Raw genomic sequence first — 18,885 nt, forward strand, 5'->3', positions numbered from 1 at the left:
ATGGTCTTGATTATTGTTTGAAACTTTACCGATTGTAATTTTCTAAGGAATATGGGGAAATTATGGAATAATTTAATTACTGTACAAAAACAAATCTGTGGCTCATGGATTTCCAAGGAAAACTTAATTGGCATTCATTTAAAAGCAGGATGTTTATATATTCAGTATACAAATCCTGTGAATCTCAAGGCTGAATAAAGTCGATTCTAGTATTTCTCAATAACCAACTCAGTGGCTTGTGGTTAGAGTGTCTGACCTGAGATTGGATGGTTTGGAGTTTGATCCCCAGCTGAGTCATACCAAAGAATGTAAAATTGGACCTGATGCTTCTCTGCTTGGCACTCAATTAGGGGTATTCCCTGTGATACACTAATGTCCTCTCCAGGGGGTGTACTTGTACATCAATCTGCCTCATGCTATATGAATAGGCTCCTGCTCCTATCTTAACCAAGGCTATACTTACTTAGTGTTAATTAATGAGGACATCAGTAAGTCATTGATCACTTTGTCCTTGAAATCAATATGTGCAAATAGCCTGGGGACAAGGTTAGTATGTAATGAGTTTTCTTCTTGGTGATCCCTTTACCTTTGAGTAGTTGTCCCCCACGATGAAATCGAGGAGGGGACTTTGGATCTGTCTCCATCCATTAGTACGTTAATCACGCGCGATATCTCAGACAGCACTGGCTCAATTTGGGTGAATGATGGGTCTTGCCATAGCGATCCGGCATTTACAAAATTACACTGAATGGTACTATAACAAGCGATTGAAAAGTCTAACTTTGAAAGGTTATCAAGCTTACACACTATGTGCACACATAGTGCGTGTGGCAGTCTGGCAGACTGCCAAATACTGTTCACATGAAAACTTAAACAATGCCTTCTAAGGAGACCTACAGTCTACAATAAAGACATTGACATGGAGTACAAATGGTTGTCATTTGAAATCTTGACCTGAACACACCTAACTAGGGAATAGGCAACATATTGTATCCCTCAAATGAAACCCAGTGCTGGAGTATGGTCATGACTAGTAACACCTCATGCAGTACCAAGATGTAATGTCCAGTGCCCTATATGGAAGGAAAACGAATAGGCAATTTGGATGCAGGATGTTCATGTCTAAAATCTAAGAAGAATTGGCTTGACTAACTGCTTCTCAAGGATTATATCAGTAAGTCATGGTGAGCCCAAACAGTGTATGGTCAGTATCAACGCAAGGAAACTTTCAAACAACACCTTATAGGGAGGCCTACAATATACAGGCTCCCTAGTGGAGCAGCAGTCTAAGGCAATGTATCTCAGTGCTAGAGGCGTCAATACAGACACCCTGGTTCGAATCCAGGCTGTATCACAACTGGCCGGTATTAGGAGTCCCATAGGGCGGCGCAGTATTGGCCCAGCGTCGTCTGGGTTTGGACGATTTAGGTAGTCGTTGTAAAAAAGAATTTGTTCTTAAAACTGACTTGCCTAGTTAGATAAATGAATGACATCAGAAATATGGAATAATTGCAGGACTTATTAACAATGACCAACAATTCCAGTCAACATATGAGAAAAAAAAAATACTTACTATATCCAACCCAACTCTACTTTTTGCCACTATCATGGTAGGCCTACAACACTGCGACCCCGTGCGCACACATACATTTTAGAAAAGCAAATAAGGCTACAGAAATACACTGCATTTTACACCTGCATTTTGAGACTAAAGTAATAAGTTGAAGCCAATATCAACTAGGGCTATATCGTAACTTGTCACTCCTCTGGAGTCCAGAGCAAGCAAAATCATATCGCCAACTTGTAGCTGAGGTTGCAGGATCTAATGGAAAATCATGTTCTGTCTGCACCACATCATCACTTTGGAGGGCAGCTTGCCTGCAGAGTACTCATTGCCATCTGGGTAGCCCTTTTCTTCCTCACAAATATATTAATACATTTGCAAGAATATGTTACATCTTCATCCAATAATATTGAAGGCAGTGCGACGTTACAGCTGTTGTAGCCAGTAGCCACCCAAACTAGGCCGATCTGAAATATGAAAATGATAATTAAAATCGCAAGGTAGCCTATTGTTCTGGCAAAGATGAGTTAGTAGACTGCGAAACTGTATTTGATATGGATAATAAACATAGGGCCACTGTTTTTGCCAGGAAATTAAATGAAAAAAATGTCTGGTCCCTAATCTGGATATGCGCACTAACGTTGATGACTGGTCATTGGACAACATTCAAGACGCACAAGTTTTTGGTTTTGAAGCATAGGCCTAGATGAGAATTCAAATCAAATCGTTCTTTATCACGAGCCGAATACAACAGGTTCCTCTCTGACTGGAAGGGCAAAGGGGATGTGTTCTGCACAGGTGCCTGTAGTAAAGGCATCCCTCGTAGGCATTGTGTTCCTTCTTTTAAGCAGTAGTGGAAAAAGTACCCAATTGTAATGCTTGAGATAAAGTAAAGATACCTTAATAGAAAATTACTCAAATAAAAGTGTCACCCAGTAGTCAAAGTAAAAGTAAAAGTAGAAATCATTTCAACATCCTTATATTAAGCAAACAAAACAGTACAATTGTCTTGTTTTTTAATGTATGTATAGACTCAGGGGCACACTCCAACATTTAGACATAATTTACAAACTTAGCCTTTGTGTTTAGTGAGTCTGCCAGATCAGAGCCAGTAGGGATGACCAGGGATGTTGTCAAAAATATAAATAGTAAAAGTACAGATACCCCCCAAAAATACTTAAGTAGTACTTTAAAGTATTTTTACCTTAGCACTTTACACAACTCCTTTTAATGGTTTGAGACATTCATCCTTTGTCATGGGGCTGCATCTATAAACATAATTAGCCATCTAATAAGAATAAGTGGCGTGGGAGGGCACTAAGTTCACTGGCATCCTCATGTTCTCTCCTATCATAGAGGTCAACTTCCCAACCATTTACAGTCGTCTTTGTTTGAGGTGCACAGCTGAGAATCAGGCTTTGTATAAACTGTGTTCATGTTACTGGGCAGCTACCATGACAAACAAAGCTAAGGGATGGAAGTCTCTTAAAACTGACTGGGAATTTGTTGTTGTTTTGGAGTTATTCATTTTACTTCAAGGTACACTACATGACCAAAAGTATGTGGACACCTGCTTGTCGAACATCTCATTCCAAATTTATGGGCATTAATATGGGGTTGGTTCCCCTTTGCTGCTATAACAACCTCCACTTTTCTGGGAAGGCTTTCCAATAGATGTTGGAACAGTGCTGCGGGGGCTTGCTTCCATTCAGCCACAAGAGCATTAGTGAGGTCGGACACTAACGTTAGGCGATTAGGCCTGGCTTTGGTCGGCGTTCAAATTCATTACAAAGGTGTTCGATGGCCTCAGGGTTCTGTGCAGGCCAGTCAAGTTCTTCCACACCGATCTTGACAAACCATTTCTGTAAGGCTTTGTCCACGGGTGTAGTGTCATGCTGAAATAGGAAAAGGCCTTCCCCAAACTGTTGCCATAAAGTTGGAAGCACAGAATAGTCTAGAATGTAATTGTATGCTATAGCGTTAAGATTTCTCTTTAATAGAACTAATGGGCCAATCTGAACCATTAAAAACAGCCGATACCATTATTCCTCGTCCACCACTCTTTACAGTTGGCACTATGCATTGGGGTAGGTAGCGTTCTCCTGGCATCCGCCAAACCCAGGTTAATTCATCAGACTGCCAGATGGTGAAGCGAGATTCATCACTTCAGAGAGAGATTCCACTGCTCCAGAGTCCAATGGCGGCAAGCTTTACACCACTCCAACCAACGCTTGGCATTGCACATGGTGATCTTAGGCTTGTGTGTGGTTGCTTGGCAATGGAAACCCATTTCATGAAGCTCCCTACGAATAGTTCTTGTGCTGATGTTGCTTTCAGAGGTAGTTTGGAACTCCGTAAGCGCCTCACACTTCAGCACTCGGCAGTCCCGTTCTGTCAGCTTGTGTGACCTACCACTTCGTGCCTGATCTGTTGTTGCGCCTAGACTTTCCACTTCACAATAACAGCACTTACAGTTGGCTGGGTAAGCTCTAGCAGGCCAGACATTTGATTAACTGACTTATTGGAAAGGAGGCATCCTATGAAGGTGCCACGTTGAAAGTCACTGAGCTCTTCAGTAAGGCCATTCTACTGCCAGCATTAGTCCATGGATATGTCCACAGCTATCTGCTCGATTTTATACACCTGTCATCAACGGGTGTGGTTGAAATATTTGAAGGGGTGTCCACATACTTTTGTAAATATACAGTTGAAGTTGGAAGTTTACATACACCTTAGACAAATTCATTTAAACTCGGTTTTTCACAATTCCTGACATTTAATCCTAGTAAAAACCCCCTGTCTTAGGTCAGTTAGGACCACCACTTTATTTTAAAAATGTAAAATGTCAGAATAATAGTAGAGAATTATTTATTTCAGCTTTTATTTATTTCATCACATTCCCAGTGGGTCAGAAGTTTACATACACTCAATTAATATTTGGTAGCATTGCTTTTAAATAGTTTAACTTCGGTAAAACGTTCCAGGTAGCCTTCCACAATAAGTGGTCCTGTAGCTCAGTTGGTAGAGCATGGCGCTTGTAACGCCAGGGTAGTGGGTTCGATCCCCGGGACCACCCATACGTAGAATGTATGCACACATGACTGTAAGTCGCTTTGGATAAAAGCGTCTGCTAAATGGCATATATTATTATTATTATTATTAAGTTGGGTGAATTTTGGCTCATTCCTCCTGACAGAGCTGGTGTAACTGAGTCAGGTTTGTAGGCCTCCTTGCTCACACGCTTTTTCAGTTCTGCCCACAAATTGTCTATAGGATTGAGGTCAGGGCTTTGTGATGGCCAGTCCAATACCTAGACTTTGTTGTCCTTAACCTTTTGTGACTAGGGGGCAGTATTTTCATTTTTGGAGAAAAAAAAACATTCCCATAGTAAACAGGATATTTTGTCAGGACAAGATGCTAGAATATGCATATAATTGACAGCTTAGGATAGAAAATACTCTAACGTTTCCAAAACTGTAAAAATATTGTCTGTGAGTATAACAGAACTGATGTTGCAGGCGAAAGCCTGAGAAAAATCCAATCCGGAAGTGCCTCATGTTTTGAAAGCGCTGCGTTCCAATGTGTCCCTATTGAGCAGTGAATAGGCTATCAACCAGATTACTCTTTCTCCATATTCCCGAAGGTATCAACAGCATTGTTTTACGCATTTATGTTGAAGAATACCTGTAGGCGGCTACATTGCGCAAGTGGTCACCTGATGCTCCCAGAGAGATTCTCGCATAAAATACAGAGGAAGCCATTACTCCAATCGGTCCTACTGACAAACTAATTGTCCCGATGGATATATTATCAAATAGATATTTGAAAAACACCTTGAGGATTGATTATAAACAACGTTTTCCATGTTTCTGTCGATATTATGGAGCTAATTTTGAATATTTTTCGCCGTTTTCGTGAAATTTCCGGGCCATTTCTCAGCCAAACGCGAAGAACAAACGGAGCTATTTCGCCTACAAAAATAATATTTTTGGAAAAAATGAACATTTGCTATCTAACTGGGAGTCTCGTGAGTGAAAGCATCCGAAGCTCAAAAGGTAAACGATTTAATTTGATAGCTTTTCTGATTTCCGTGACCAAGTTACCTGCTGCTAGCTGGACAAAATGCTATGCTAGGCTATCAATAAACTTACACAAATGCTTGTTTAGCTTTGGCTGTAAAGCATATTTTGAAAATCTGAGATGACAGGGTGACTAACAAAAGGCTAAGCTGTGTCTAAATATATTTCACTTGTGATTTTCATGAATATGAATATTTTCTAGTAATATTTATGTCTGTTGCGTTATGCTAATTACTGTCAGATGATGACAACGATCCCGTTCACGGGATGGGGTGTTACTAGAGGTTAAGCCATTTTGCCACAACTTTGGAAGTATGCTTGGGGACATTGTCCATTTGGAAGACCCATTTGTGACCAAGCTTTAACTTCCTGACTGATGTCTTGAGATGTTGCTTCAATATATCCACATAATTTCCATCCTCATGATGCCATCTATTTTGTGAAGTGCACCAGTCCCTCCTGCAGCAAAGCACCCCCACAACATGATGCTGCCACCCCTGTGTTTCACGGTTGGGATGTTGTTCTTCGGCTTGCAAGCATCCCCATTTTTCCTCCAAACATAACGATGGTCATTATGGCCAAACCAGAGGACATTTCTCCAAAAAGTACGATCTTTGTCTCCATGTGCAGTTGCAAACCGTAGTCTGGCTTTTTTATGGCGGTTTTGGAGCAGTATCTTCTTCCTTGCTGAGCGGCCATTCAGGTTATGTCGATATAGGATTTGTTTTACTGTGGATATAGATACTTTTGTACCCGTTTCCTCCAGCATCTTCTCAAGGTCCTTTGATATTGTTCTGGGATTGATTCGCACTTTTCGCACCAAAGTACGTTCATCTCTAGGAGACAGAGCGTGTCTCCTTCCTGAGCGGTATGATGGCTGCGTGGTCCCATGGTGTTTATACTTGCGTACTATTGTTTGTACAGATGGACATGGTACCTTTGGGCGTTTAGAAATTGCTCCAAAGGATGAACCAGACTTGTGGAGGTCAGAAAAAAAATAATTCTGAGGTCTTGGATGATTTCCCCATGATGTCAAGCAAAGAGGCACTGAGTTGGAAGGTAGGCCTTGAAATACATCCACACCTCCAATTGACTCAAATTATGTCAATTAGCCTATCAGAAGCTTCTAAAGCCATGACATAATTTTCTGGCATTTTCCAAGCTTTTCAAATGCACAGTCAACATAGCATTTGTAAACTTCTGACCCACTGGAATTGTGATACAGTGAATTATAAGTGAAATAATCTGTCTGTAAACAATTGTTGGAAAAATTACTTGTGTCATTGTCACGACTTCTGCTGAAGTCGTTGCCTCTCCTTGTTCGGGCGGTGCTCGGCGTTCGACGTCACCGGTCTTCTAGCCATCATTGATCCTTTTTTCATTTTCCATTGGTTTTGTCTTGTCTTCCCACACACCTGTTTTCAATCCCATTCATTACCTTTTGTGTATTTAACCCTCTGTTTCCCCTCATGTCTTTGTCAGAGATTGTTTATTGTCAGTGTAGTGTTGTTTGTTGTATAGGTGCGCGACGGGTCTTCGTACCCATATTTTGTTTATGTTCTTTTCCTGTTTAGTGTTATGGAGCATGTTACTAGGACATTATTAAAAGACTCCATTTTACACTCCGTTTGACTCTCCTGCGCCTGACTTCCCTGCCACCTGTACACATATGCCTGACTTCCCTGCCACCTATACACATATGCCTGACTTCCCTGCCTCCTATACACATATGCCTGACTTCCCTGCCTCCTATACACATATGCCTGACAGTCATGCACAAAGTAGATGTCCTAACTGGCTTGCCAAAACTATAGTTTGTTAACAAGAAATTTGTGCAGTGGTTGAAAAACTAATTTTATTGACTCCAACCTAAGTGTTCTCCTACTGGAGAACTTTTATTTGTATTGCTTTTAATCTTTTTAATGACTGTATCTTATTAACACTTTGTTCTAGCTAGCTATTTGTTTAGGTAGCTATCAAGTAAACACAATGAGCAGTCCAGCAACTCTTCTTGAACCATTCCTGGGTACTTTTGATGTGTGTTTGGGGTTGTTGTCCTTCTATAAGACCCACAACCTTTAACATTTATGTGAATCAACTGTAGTTATAATTTGGAAGTTGTGACATTTGAATGGTTAAAACCAAGATCAAATCCGTTAAATAAATGATTTATTAGCCAAACTGCTCCCACATTAGTCATATAGACAGCTTTATCAATCATCTGTACAACATTATCATTTGGATTAAAAAAATGTCAACAAGCTCATGATGCTCATTTGGGGAAAGCCCAAGTTTTTTTCTTGAGAGCCTCATTGATATTGACCTCAGAAGAGATTATGCACGTGCTTGGTGACTGACATGTGACAACTGTGAGACTTGTAATCCATTGCATCCACAGTCAGGGTTTTGCTGTTGAGACGTTAACATCAACACAGACGCCACACCAGAGCCAGTCCTGACCTCCCTGGGGCCCTAAGCAAAATTCTGCTAAGGGGCCCTCCTACCTGACCCATGAGCCATGTAAACCATTTGCCATTGCCACGCCACATAGTCACACCTGACACCCCAGTGCTCCCACTACAATCCTCCCTCCTTTAAAACAGTTTGCTCCATCTGTCTGTCTAAGAATAAGTAGACCTATACAGAACGATATAAACAAACAAAATGTATTGAAAATAATATTTTCTATAGAATCTCACAATATTATACAATTAGCTTAGTCTACACAATGTAAACATAAGCCTATGGCTGCAGTGATATGTCTTAAAATAGTCAATAAAACCTATACAGATGTGTGATTAGCTTTGGTTCTCTCTACAGCCTGGGCATTTTCAGCATCAGCATGGACACCAGTCTATCTGGATGTATATCAAAGTATATCACATAGTTAAGCAGTCATTTACACAAATGCACTTCTGCCATAAAATCTCAAATGTTACTAAGTGTGTAAACATTTGAATGTTTGAATTAAAATCTTACAATCAAAATATTCCTCTTCTGCAATTTCTTGAGGCAAAATCATAAATGACGTCATCATAGGACATGTGTTTCCCCACGTCATGATTAATGCTCATGATGGCCAGACCACTCAAACGTTCCTGTGACATGGTAGGCCTCAGGTACCTTTTGATGAGTTTGAATTTTGAAAAGCTCCTCTCTGATGATGCTACTGTTACCTGTAGGGTGACTGTCCTTCTGTAGCTCAGTTGGTAGAGCATGGCGCTTGTAACGCCGGGGTAGTGGGTTCGATTCCCGGGACCACCCATACGTAGAATGTATGCACACATGACTGTAAGTCGCTTTGGATAAAAGCGTCTGCTAAATGGCATATATTATTATTATTATTATTACTGCCATTCTTAGGGCTATCCAAAGTTTAGGATACAGTTCCTCCAGGTTTTTCTTACAGAGAAAGGAAAGCAGCTCAAAAGGTAGTCATCTTATCTGATGGCAGATCAGGTCTATTCTGAATCTCGTGTGCCAGATCCATTCCACTGATGTCACAGTGATCTCTGAAGATTAGAGTGTTTTCAACTTATCTAAGATGACAGTGGACCAATTCGAGCCTGTTGTAACAACATTCACAAAGCCAAGGAAGTGCTCCTTGATCTCTGGCTTTCCCTTTGAAGCCACGCTTCTCACAAAAATTGACATTTGCTCCTGGTGACTAATGTCAGGTGTACAGTCCAAGATAATGGAGAAGTACTTTGAGTCTCTTACTTGAGTCACTATTTCTTGTCACTCACAATCTGTATCAGCTCATTTTGTGTGCGCCTCCCAAGGTAATTTTGCTGAGATGATTTTCCATAACGGGGTCAAATTTTGCCAGTAATTCAACCTCTTTTAGGAAGTTTTCCATTATCTGGTTGGAAGAGGTTGTCTGATTAACCCCTGAATGCTTGGTTTATTTCACCCAGAGACTGGGTGATACTTATTAAACATGTAAGGACATCCCCACTGTCTCTTTCTTTCAGCCTCCAAAATGGTCATTTGTATCTGGTCAAGAGTCTTTCCCAGACTTCGGCGCAGACTTCGGCGCAGATCAAGTTCTCCACTTAATCATATTGTTTGTGTGTTCAGGACTACCCTCATGGGGTTTCAGAATGGTGTTGATTTTTGACCAGTCATTCACACCTTTATTATTTTGTAGTCTTTTGTAGAAAAAGCTTACAGCAAAAACAATACACAGCTTTGTTTTTGATTGAGTATGAAAGCAAGCTCCTGGTAATCTTTTCCCCATTTGACAACTGTCTCTGTAATAAGCCTGAATGGAAACCTCTTCTAGACTTGTCTTTAGGGTGAGAAAAATGCAGTCCTGGTTTGAATGGACCTCTGCGCAATAACTCAGTCCTCATAAAATCTGTTAAGACTGGGGGCCAATCTGCTGGGTCATTTTGTGGAGCAGCAACTGTTCTATTAGGGTCTGAGCTACTTGTATCTGATGCTGGCTGTACACCTCTAGTAGTGCTAGTACTGGCTCAGGCTGCCTGTACTTCACCTGGGTCTATGTTAGTATTTGCTGAAGCCGGCTGGACTGGGTCTATGTTAGTATTTGCTGAAGCCGGCTGGACTGGGTCTATGTTAGTACTGGCTGAGGCTGGGTGTGGATCAATTGAGTCTGTGCTTGTACTGGCTGATGATCCAGCATCTTCTCTACTGACAAACTTACGCAAAGCACCTGTAAATTATAGATAATACTATTAATTTTATCAGCTGCATCAGGCCCATTCAAACTGGCTCCCCCAGATTTCCTTTTATACATTTTCAAATATAAAATACTATTTATACTAGGGCTTGGCTGAATACTTGATGGTTATTATTTACTGAGAGATGTGCATCCATATTGTCCAGTATGCCCAGCTAATGAACTTTTTAAATTCAATATATGAATCAATAGTCAATGTCAATCCATTGCTTTCCATCTTGCATTAGTCCAGAATGATAACTAAACATTGACCGAGAGACGAGATAATCATGGTCTTGTTTTAAAATAACGTGCGCCTATGAGGAGTGCCATCACACTCATATATTGTCTGGACTGGTCCCCACAGAGGTTGCAGCTGGAAAGCGCGAGTTTCATTTTGTGCACTCGCATATGAACGCATGTTCCTGCGCGACGCGTTATCTTTTCTGAGCTGCAGTTTATAAACACCATTGCCCGTTGTCGTTTATCAAATGTAATAAATAGTTGCATTTCACTTTTGTCAGGCACAAAGTCACAGAACACAGCCCTGGAAGTGGCTGGCAAGCAAGCAAGACACTGACAGACCAAGAGACGCACTGCCCAGCTAGGTTAGCAAGACAGAGACTAGAGAGAGATGTACTGCAAGCTAGCCTATCAACTTAACGTTACTGTTATTTACTGACGTCAAACTTGGAGAGGAGAGAACACAAGTTTACCTGATTGCTGTTCCCGCAATTCACTCTCATGTTTTTTTTGTGACTATAAGGATAGTTCCGCTTCATCCTAAGAGAGAGAGAGAGACAGCTGCATGTGAGCGCTCACATTTTTCAACATGTTTTTTTTACAAAAGGATAGATTTGGAGTTAACTCCAGGTCAAAACTCCAAACCTACAACATAATTTTGACCAAAATTAACCCGGAGAGATTACTGCTTCCAAGGTTTTCTTTTCCAAGCTATATGGAGGGTGCTCTAGCTAACAAACAGTAGAGATCTAAGGACACCATCCAACCTGGAACTGAGTGAGTAGTGTTTGGTTTGATGCTAGTTAAAAAGCCAAGAAGAAGAAAAATAAAATAATAAATGAAAAATAAAGTACATTACAATGATATATTTTATGGGGACTGAATGCTGAGTTAAGGCTCCCAGGCTTGCAACAACAGACCAGATACAAATTCAATTAGCACTAAGGTGTGAGGTAACATGTGTCGAGGACTTTGGGCCCAACAAGTGTCAGGAGTCTTTGAAGCGTCCTCTGAATTCCCCTCGTGCTGTTTAAAGACCATTCATTCACTGGCATTTCATACAAGAAATCTGCCTTCAGAAATAAACACCTACTCCTTTTGCCTGCTGCACTACTGCTTGGATTCCACCTGGTGACCTGTTCACCGTCTGCCCTGGCCTGTCTCCCCCTGTCTGGTACAGGTACCCCCACCACACTCACCCCTCTCTCCAGAGCTTTCGCTCACCTCCAGCACTCACACACTGTTGGGGAGAGTGGCTCTGAACTTACAATGGCTAGCCCCAAGTCGTTATATATTTGAGTTCTCATGTGCATTTTGCTATTTGCCTCATGACTCCTGCATACTTTGTTGACTACAAACTTTCTATACCCAACCGTGGGACAGACCGTTTGTTCCCACACTCGGGACACTGACTCTCTATTGGTTACACTGACTTTTGGCTTCCCATCCCATTCTAACCACCTCTCGCCAGCTTTGTATTCATGTTACCTGATAAAATTGCTGTACAATATGATCTTGCTGCCATCTGATGCACATTCAGATGTCATAAATCTGCAGCGCTCTCCCTGTCCTATCCTGTGATCGTATTACTGTTGATGATATCTGGAAATGTTTATGTACAACCTGGCCCATCTACTGTTGCTAGCCCCAATTCTGACTTGTGCTCTGATATCTACTTCACTGATTTCTGCTCTCGTAAAAGCCTGGGTTTTCTGCACGTTAACACTAGAAGCTTATTACCTAAAATGGATTAATTGAAAGTGTGGGTTCACAGCTCCAATCCAGATGAGTTAGTCATTACTGAGACGTAGTTAAGGAAGAGTGTTTTGAATACTGATGTTAACCTTTCTGGTTATGACCTTTTTTGGCAAGACAGATCTTCCAAAGGTGGGGGAGTGGCAATCTTTACCAAGGATCACCTTCAGTGCTCGGTGTCTCCACCAAGTTTTTCCCCAAACAATTTGATTTGCTGGTTTTCAGCATTAAACTTTCAAATAGCTCTTTGTTGACTGTTGCTGGGTGCTATCGTCCTCCATCAGCACCGGCCTGTACCCTATCTGCCCTAAGCTCTCTCCTGGCCCTTACACTCAGTCTGAATTTGTCCTGCTTGGTGACCTAAACAGGGACATGCTAAATACACCTGACCAAGTCCTAAAGCAATGGGACGCCCTAAATCTTGCTCAGATTATTACCAATCCCACAAGGTATGACTCCAAACAAGCAGAAAAGGCCACTCTCTCCTTGATGTTATCCTCACAAATAATCCTGATAGGTATCAGTCCGGTGTTTTCTGTAATGACCTTAGTGATCACTGTTTAACAGCCTGTGTTCATAATGGCTGCCCAGTGAAACAACCTGTCCTGATTTGTCATAGAAGCTTGCTACAAAACTTCAATGAGCAAGCCTTCCTTCATAAACTGGCCTCTGTTAAATGGTATAGAATCAGCTTCATCCCCTCTGTCAAAGACGCTTGGACCTTCTTTTTTGATATTTTCAGTGGTATTGTTAACAAACACGCTCCCATACAGAAAATTATAATTAAAAACAGGTTCAGGCCCTGGTTCGACCGTGATCTTGCAGAGTTACTCCACCTCAAGAATTGCATTTGGTGAAAGGATCGGCACAAGGTTACTCAGGCTGACTGGCTTTCGTTCAGGCAAATGATGTATAAATGCACTCAGGCTATCCGGAAGGCCAAAGTTAGTTACTTTAAGGAGCAGTTCTCTCTCTTTGGGTCTAACCCCAAGAAGTTCTGGAAAACGGTTAAAGACCTGGAGAATAAACCCTTCTCCTCACAGCTGCCCATGTCCCTTAATGCTGATGATGTGGTTGTTACTGACAAGAAGCACATGGCTGAGCTCATTAAATCAGGATTCCTATTTGACTCAGCCATGCCTCCTTGCCTGTCCAACATTTCTCCCACCCCTTCCAATGCGACTATCCCCAATACTTCTCCCTCTTTTTCCCCTGCCCCGCTACAAAGATTCTCCCTGCAGGAAGTCACTGAGTCCGAGGTGCTAAAGGAGCTCCTTAAATTTGACCCCAAAATATAATCTGGGTCAGATGGTTTAGACCATTTCTTATTTAAGGTTGCTGCCCCTATCGTCGCCAAGCCTGTCTCTCCTTTCTGGGGAGGTTCCCATTTCTTGGACGGCAGCCACGGTTAGTCCTTTATTTAAAGGGGGAGATAAAGCTGAACCTAACTGTTATAAGCCTAATTCTATTTTGCCCTGTTTATCAAAACTGTTGGAAAAACATGTCAATAAATCAACAGACTGGCTTTCTTGATGTCTATAGGATTCTCTCGGGTATGCAATCTGGTTTCCTCCCAGATCATGGAACCTTAAAGGTCCTCAATGATGTCACCATTGCCCTTGATTCTAAGCAATGTTGACTTGGCCAAAGCTTTTGATACGGTAGACCATTCCATTCTTGTGGCCTGGCTAAGGAGTATTGGATGCAAGATGGCGCCAACAGGGATGGTCGCCTTGATTCAGGTCCTTAGAAAACTATGCAGGTATTCCTTTTTTATGTATTATTTCTTACATCGTTAGCCCAGAAAATCTCAAGTGTTTTGCATACAGCCAGGCCATTGCATACAGCCAGGAAGAACGACCAGGAATATGTCTTTCCGAAGCGGATCCTTTGTTCGGACCTCCACCCTGGAAATGGGATCATATCCCAGAGGCCGACCCAAAACAATGCGGTTGCCGCAGGAGTGGCAGAAGGAGCGGCCTACTGGTCAGACTCAGAAGGCGAGCACACTATCCACCGCTTCTGAGCATATTACTCGCCAATCTCCAATCTCTAGATAACAAGGTGGACAAAATTAGGGCACAAGATGCCTTCCAGAAAGACATTCTCTTTTTCACGGAAACATGGCTCACTCGGGATATGTTATCAGAGTCGGTACAGCCACCCAGTTTCCTCATGCATTGGGCTGACAGAAACAAACATTTCTCTGGTAAGAAGGAGGGTGGGGGAGTATGCCTTATGATTGAGGACTCATGGTGTAATCACAACAACATACAGGTATTCAAGTCATTTTATTCACCTGACCTACAACTCCTCTTAGTCAAATGCAGACCAGATTATCTTCCAAGATAATTATTTTCGATTATAGTCACAGCCGTGTACATCCCCCCCCAGCAGATACATCGTCGGCCCTGAAAGAACCTCACTGGAATTTATGTAAACTGAAAATCCCCAGCTACAATAAATGCATCCTCAGGATGTATGGTTTCAACAAAGCCACCCTTAGAACAAGACGTCCTCAATTTTATCAGCATATCGAATGCGTGACACGAGCTGGTAGCATTCTGGATCATTGATACTCTAACTTCCGCGATGCATACAAAGCCCTCCCCCGCCCCGCCTTCAGCAAATCTGACCACGACTCCATTTTGTTGTTCCCAGCCTATAGACAGAAACTAAAACAGGAAACGCCCGTACTCAGGTCTACTCTGGTCTGACCATTCAGATTCCACGCTTCAAGATTGCTTCAATCACGTGGTCTGGGATATATTCTGGATAGCCTCAGACAATAACATTGATGTATACGCTGACTCGGTGAGTGAGTTTATTAGCAAGTGCATCGGAGATGTCATACCCACGGTGACTATTAAAACATTTCCTAAAGAGAAACCGTGGGTTGATGGCAGCCTTCACGCAAAATTGAAAGCACGAACCACCACTTTTAATCGCGGCAAGGGGACTGGAAACATGGCCGAATGCAAACAGTGCAGCTATTTCCTCCGCAAGGAATCAAACAAGCAAAGCATCAGTATAGAGACAAAGTAGAGTCGCAATTCAATGGCTCAAACACAAGATGTATGTGGCAGGGTCTACAGTCAATCACGGATTACAAAAAGAAAACCAGCCCCGTCGTGGACGTCTTGCTCCCAGACAAATTAAACTACTTCTTTGCTCGCTTTGAGGAAAATACAGTGCCACTTACACAGCCCGCTCCCAAAAAAGTGAAGGTAACTGAACTAAATGACTACCGCCCCGTTGCACTCACTCCTGTCATCATGAAGTGCTTTGAGAGACTAGTTAAGGATCATATCACCTCCACCCTACCTGATAGCCGAGACAAACTCCAATTTGCTTACCACCCTAATAGGTCCACTGACGACGCAATCTCCATCACACTGCCCTATCCCATCTGGACAAGAGGAATACCTTTGTAAGAATGCTGTTCATTAACTATAGCTCAGCATTTAACATCATTGTACCCTCCAAACTCGTCATTAAGTTTGAGACCCTGGGTTTCGATCCCGCCCTGTGCAACTGGGTCCTGGACTTTGACAGGCCGCACCCATGACTGCGCATCAGGAGGCTGAAGAAATTTGGCTTGTCACCTAAAACACTCAAACTTTTCCAGATTGACCAATCGGGAGCATCCTGTCGGGCTGTATCACCGCCTGGTACGGGAACTGCACTGCCCTCAACACGCAAGGCTCTCCAGAGGGTAGTGCGGTCTGCACAACGCATCACAGGGGGAAAACTACCTGCCCTCCAGGACAGCTACAGCACCCGATGTCACAGAAAGGCCATAAAGATCATCAAGGACAACAACCACCCGAGCCACTGCCTGTTCACCCCGCTATCATCCAGAAGGCGAGGTCAGTACAGGTGCATCAACGCTGGGACCGAGAGACTGAAAAACAGCTTCTCTCAAGGCCATCTAACTGTTAAACAGCCATCACTAACATAGAGAGGTTGCTTCCAAAATACAGACTCAAATCTCTGGCCACTTAAATAAATGGACTTGACAAAGGGATCACTAGTCACTTTAAATAACGGCACTTTAATCATGTTTACATATCCTACATTACTCATCTCATATGTATATACTGTATTCTACACCATCTACTGCATCTTGCCTATACTGTATTCTATACCATCTACTGCATCTTTCCTATGCCGCACGGCCATTACTCATCCATATATTTATAAGTACATATTCTTATTCATCCCTTTACATGTGTGTGTATCAGGTAGTTGTTGTGAATTTGTTTGATTACTTGTTAGATATTACTGCATTGACAGAACTAAAAGCACAAGCATTTCGCTACACTTGCATTAACCTCTGCTATTCATGTGTGTGACCAATACAATTTTATTTGATTGGTCTCTGAGGGGTCTTTGGGCTGGTTTGCTATGCTCGATCCTAGGCCCCACTCTCTTCTCAATTTACATCAACAACATAGCTCAGGCAGTAGGAAACTCTCTAATCCAGATATATGCTGATGATAGTCTTATACTCAGCTGGCCCCCTGACCCTTAACCTTGTTCAGGACACCTCCAAAAAATGCCCCTCATCCCACAGGTGTTATTACTACCTCTAAGGGTTTAGAGTTTGAGGTAGTCAACTCATACAAGTACTTAAAAGTACTTGGGAGTATGGCTAGACTGAATACTGATTTTCTCTCAGCACATATCAAAGCTGCAGGCTAAAGTTAGAGCAAACCAAGTCTAGATTTTTCGTACTCGCTCCTCTTTCACCCCAGCTGCCAAACTAACCCCGATTCAGATGACCATCCTACCCATGCTAGATTACGGAGACATAATTTATAGATTGGCAGGTAAGGGTGCTCTCGAGCGGCTAGATGTTCTTTACCATTTGGCCAACAGATTTGCCACCAATGCTCCTTATAGGACACGTCGCTGCACTCTATACTACTTTGTAAACAGGTTATATTTGTATACCCATCGCAAGACCCACTGGTTGATGCTTATTTCTAAAACCCTCTTAGGCCTCACTCCTCCCTATCTGAGATATCTAATGCAGCCTTCATCCTCCACATACAACACCCACTCTGCCAGTCACGTTTTGTTTAAGGGCCCCGAAGCACACACATCCCTGAGTCGCTCCTCATTTCAGTTCGCTGCAGCTAGCGACTGGAACGGGCTGCAACAAACACTCAAACTGGACAGTTTTATCTCAATCATTCATTCAAAGACTCAATCATGGGCACTCTTACTGACAGTTGTGGCTGCTTTATGTGATGTATTGTTGTTTCTACCTTCTTGGCCTTTGTCTGTGCCCAATAATGTTTGCACCATGTGTTGTGTTGCTACCATGTTGTTGTCATGTTGTGTTACTGCCTTGTTATGTTGTTGTCTTAGGTCTCTCTTTATGTAGTGTTGTCTCTCTTGTTGTGATGTGTGTTTTGCTCTGTATTTATATTGTTTATTTATTTTATCCCAGGCCCATCCCCACAGGAGGCCTTTTGGTAGGCGCCCATTGTAAATAGGAATTTGTTCTTAACTGACTTGCCTAGTTAAATAAAGGTTAAGTAAAATTGTACAAAATTATCCTCTCATCGAAGTTGTAAACATTAACACCCGCTTTGACACGAGGAGTATGCGTGGCTCTTACGTAATTTGCGGCCCCCTACGCAACTTGCGTAGGGAGCGTATAGGGCCGCCTGGCTCTGCGCCCCACTGGCTTTGATATATCTATTAGGACCAGATTGCTGGGCGTCAAGAGCGCATTTCCAAGTTTTTCCATCCACGGGAGATTTCAAAAGGTTGATGTCAATGTAGGCTATTGAACAACAGCCATCATGAAATAGGGATTCTACAAGAGAAAACACATTTGTCAATATCCTGCTTGGATAGTAATGGACTCAAGAAGTAAGTGGCATCTATCTAAAAAGAAAGGAACAAATAACGCCCATTGGATAGCTTTCTTTTGGAACGGAAAACATGAACGATACAAGTAATTTCACGACACACACTGTGCCTTACATGTCAGCTGCAGCCATGGCTTTACCTGCATTTATGTTTGCAGTTGGTGTCATTGGAAATATAATAGCAATAGCCGCTCTATCTGGATCTAAGCAAGGGCGCAAGTCATCCGCGTTCTTCGCCTTAGTTTGCGGTTTGGCTATCACCGATCTTCTTGGGACTTGTCTGGCCAGCCCAATCACTATAGCCACATACCTCGATAAAAATGTACTCCACGACCGTCATCTTTGTGAATTCCACTCATTTTTGTTGCTGTTCTTCGGAGTGGCAGGACTAAGTATTATATGCGCAATGTCTGCTGAGCGCTACCTCGCAATATGCTGCCCTTACACATACCAAAGATGGGGAATTGGCCCACATTTTGCGCGCAAGTGCTTGTTTTGCATTTATCTCAGCAACATTGTATTTTGTTGTCTTCCAGTGATGGGTATGACTGAAAGCCTGAGCCAGCCCTCCAAAACTTGGTGCTTCATCAACTGGATGGCTCATGAGCCGTGGTCTGCAGCCTATTCGTTTTTATATGCAAGTGTGAGTTTTCTACTCATATTGATGACGATAGT

General features: G+C 42.3%; 2 protein-coding genes across 4 annotated transcripts in view; one reads left to right on the forward strand and one right to left on the reverse strand.

The window, feature by feature from the left end:
• si:ch73-40i7.2 (FYN-binding protein 1) overlaps positions 1 to 18,885 on the reverse strand; it is a 45,605-nt gene that overhangs the window by 24,783 nt on the left and 1,937 nt on the right. The window lies entirely within an intron of this gene.
• The window catches only part of LOC118401453 (prostaglandin E2 receptor EP4 subtype-like), a 1,395-nt gene continuing 558 nt past the window's right edge, over positions 18,049 to 18,885 (forward strand). The window contains exon 1 of the mRNA XM_035798966.2: positions 18,049 to 18,885. This exon is cut by the window's right edge and continues 181 nt beyond it. Coding sequence (XP_035654859.1) covers positions 18,284 to 18,885 — 602 coding nt within the window. The 5' untranslated portion in view covers positions 18,049 to 18,283.

This window comes from Oncorhynchus keta, chromosome 22, assembly GCF_023373465.1.
Source record: "Oncorhynchus keta strain PuntledgeMale-10-30-2019 chromosome 22, Oket_V2, whole genome shotgun sequence".
In the NCBI taxonomy this organism is placed as follows: Eukaryota; Metazoa; Chordata; class Actinopteri; order Salmoniformes; family Salmonidae; genus Oncorhynchus; species Oncorhynchus keta.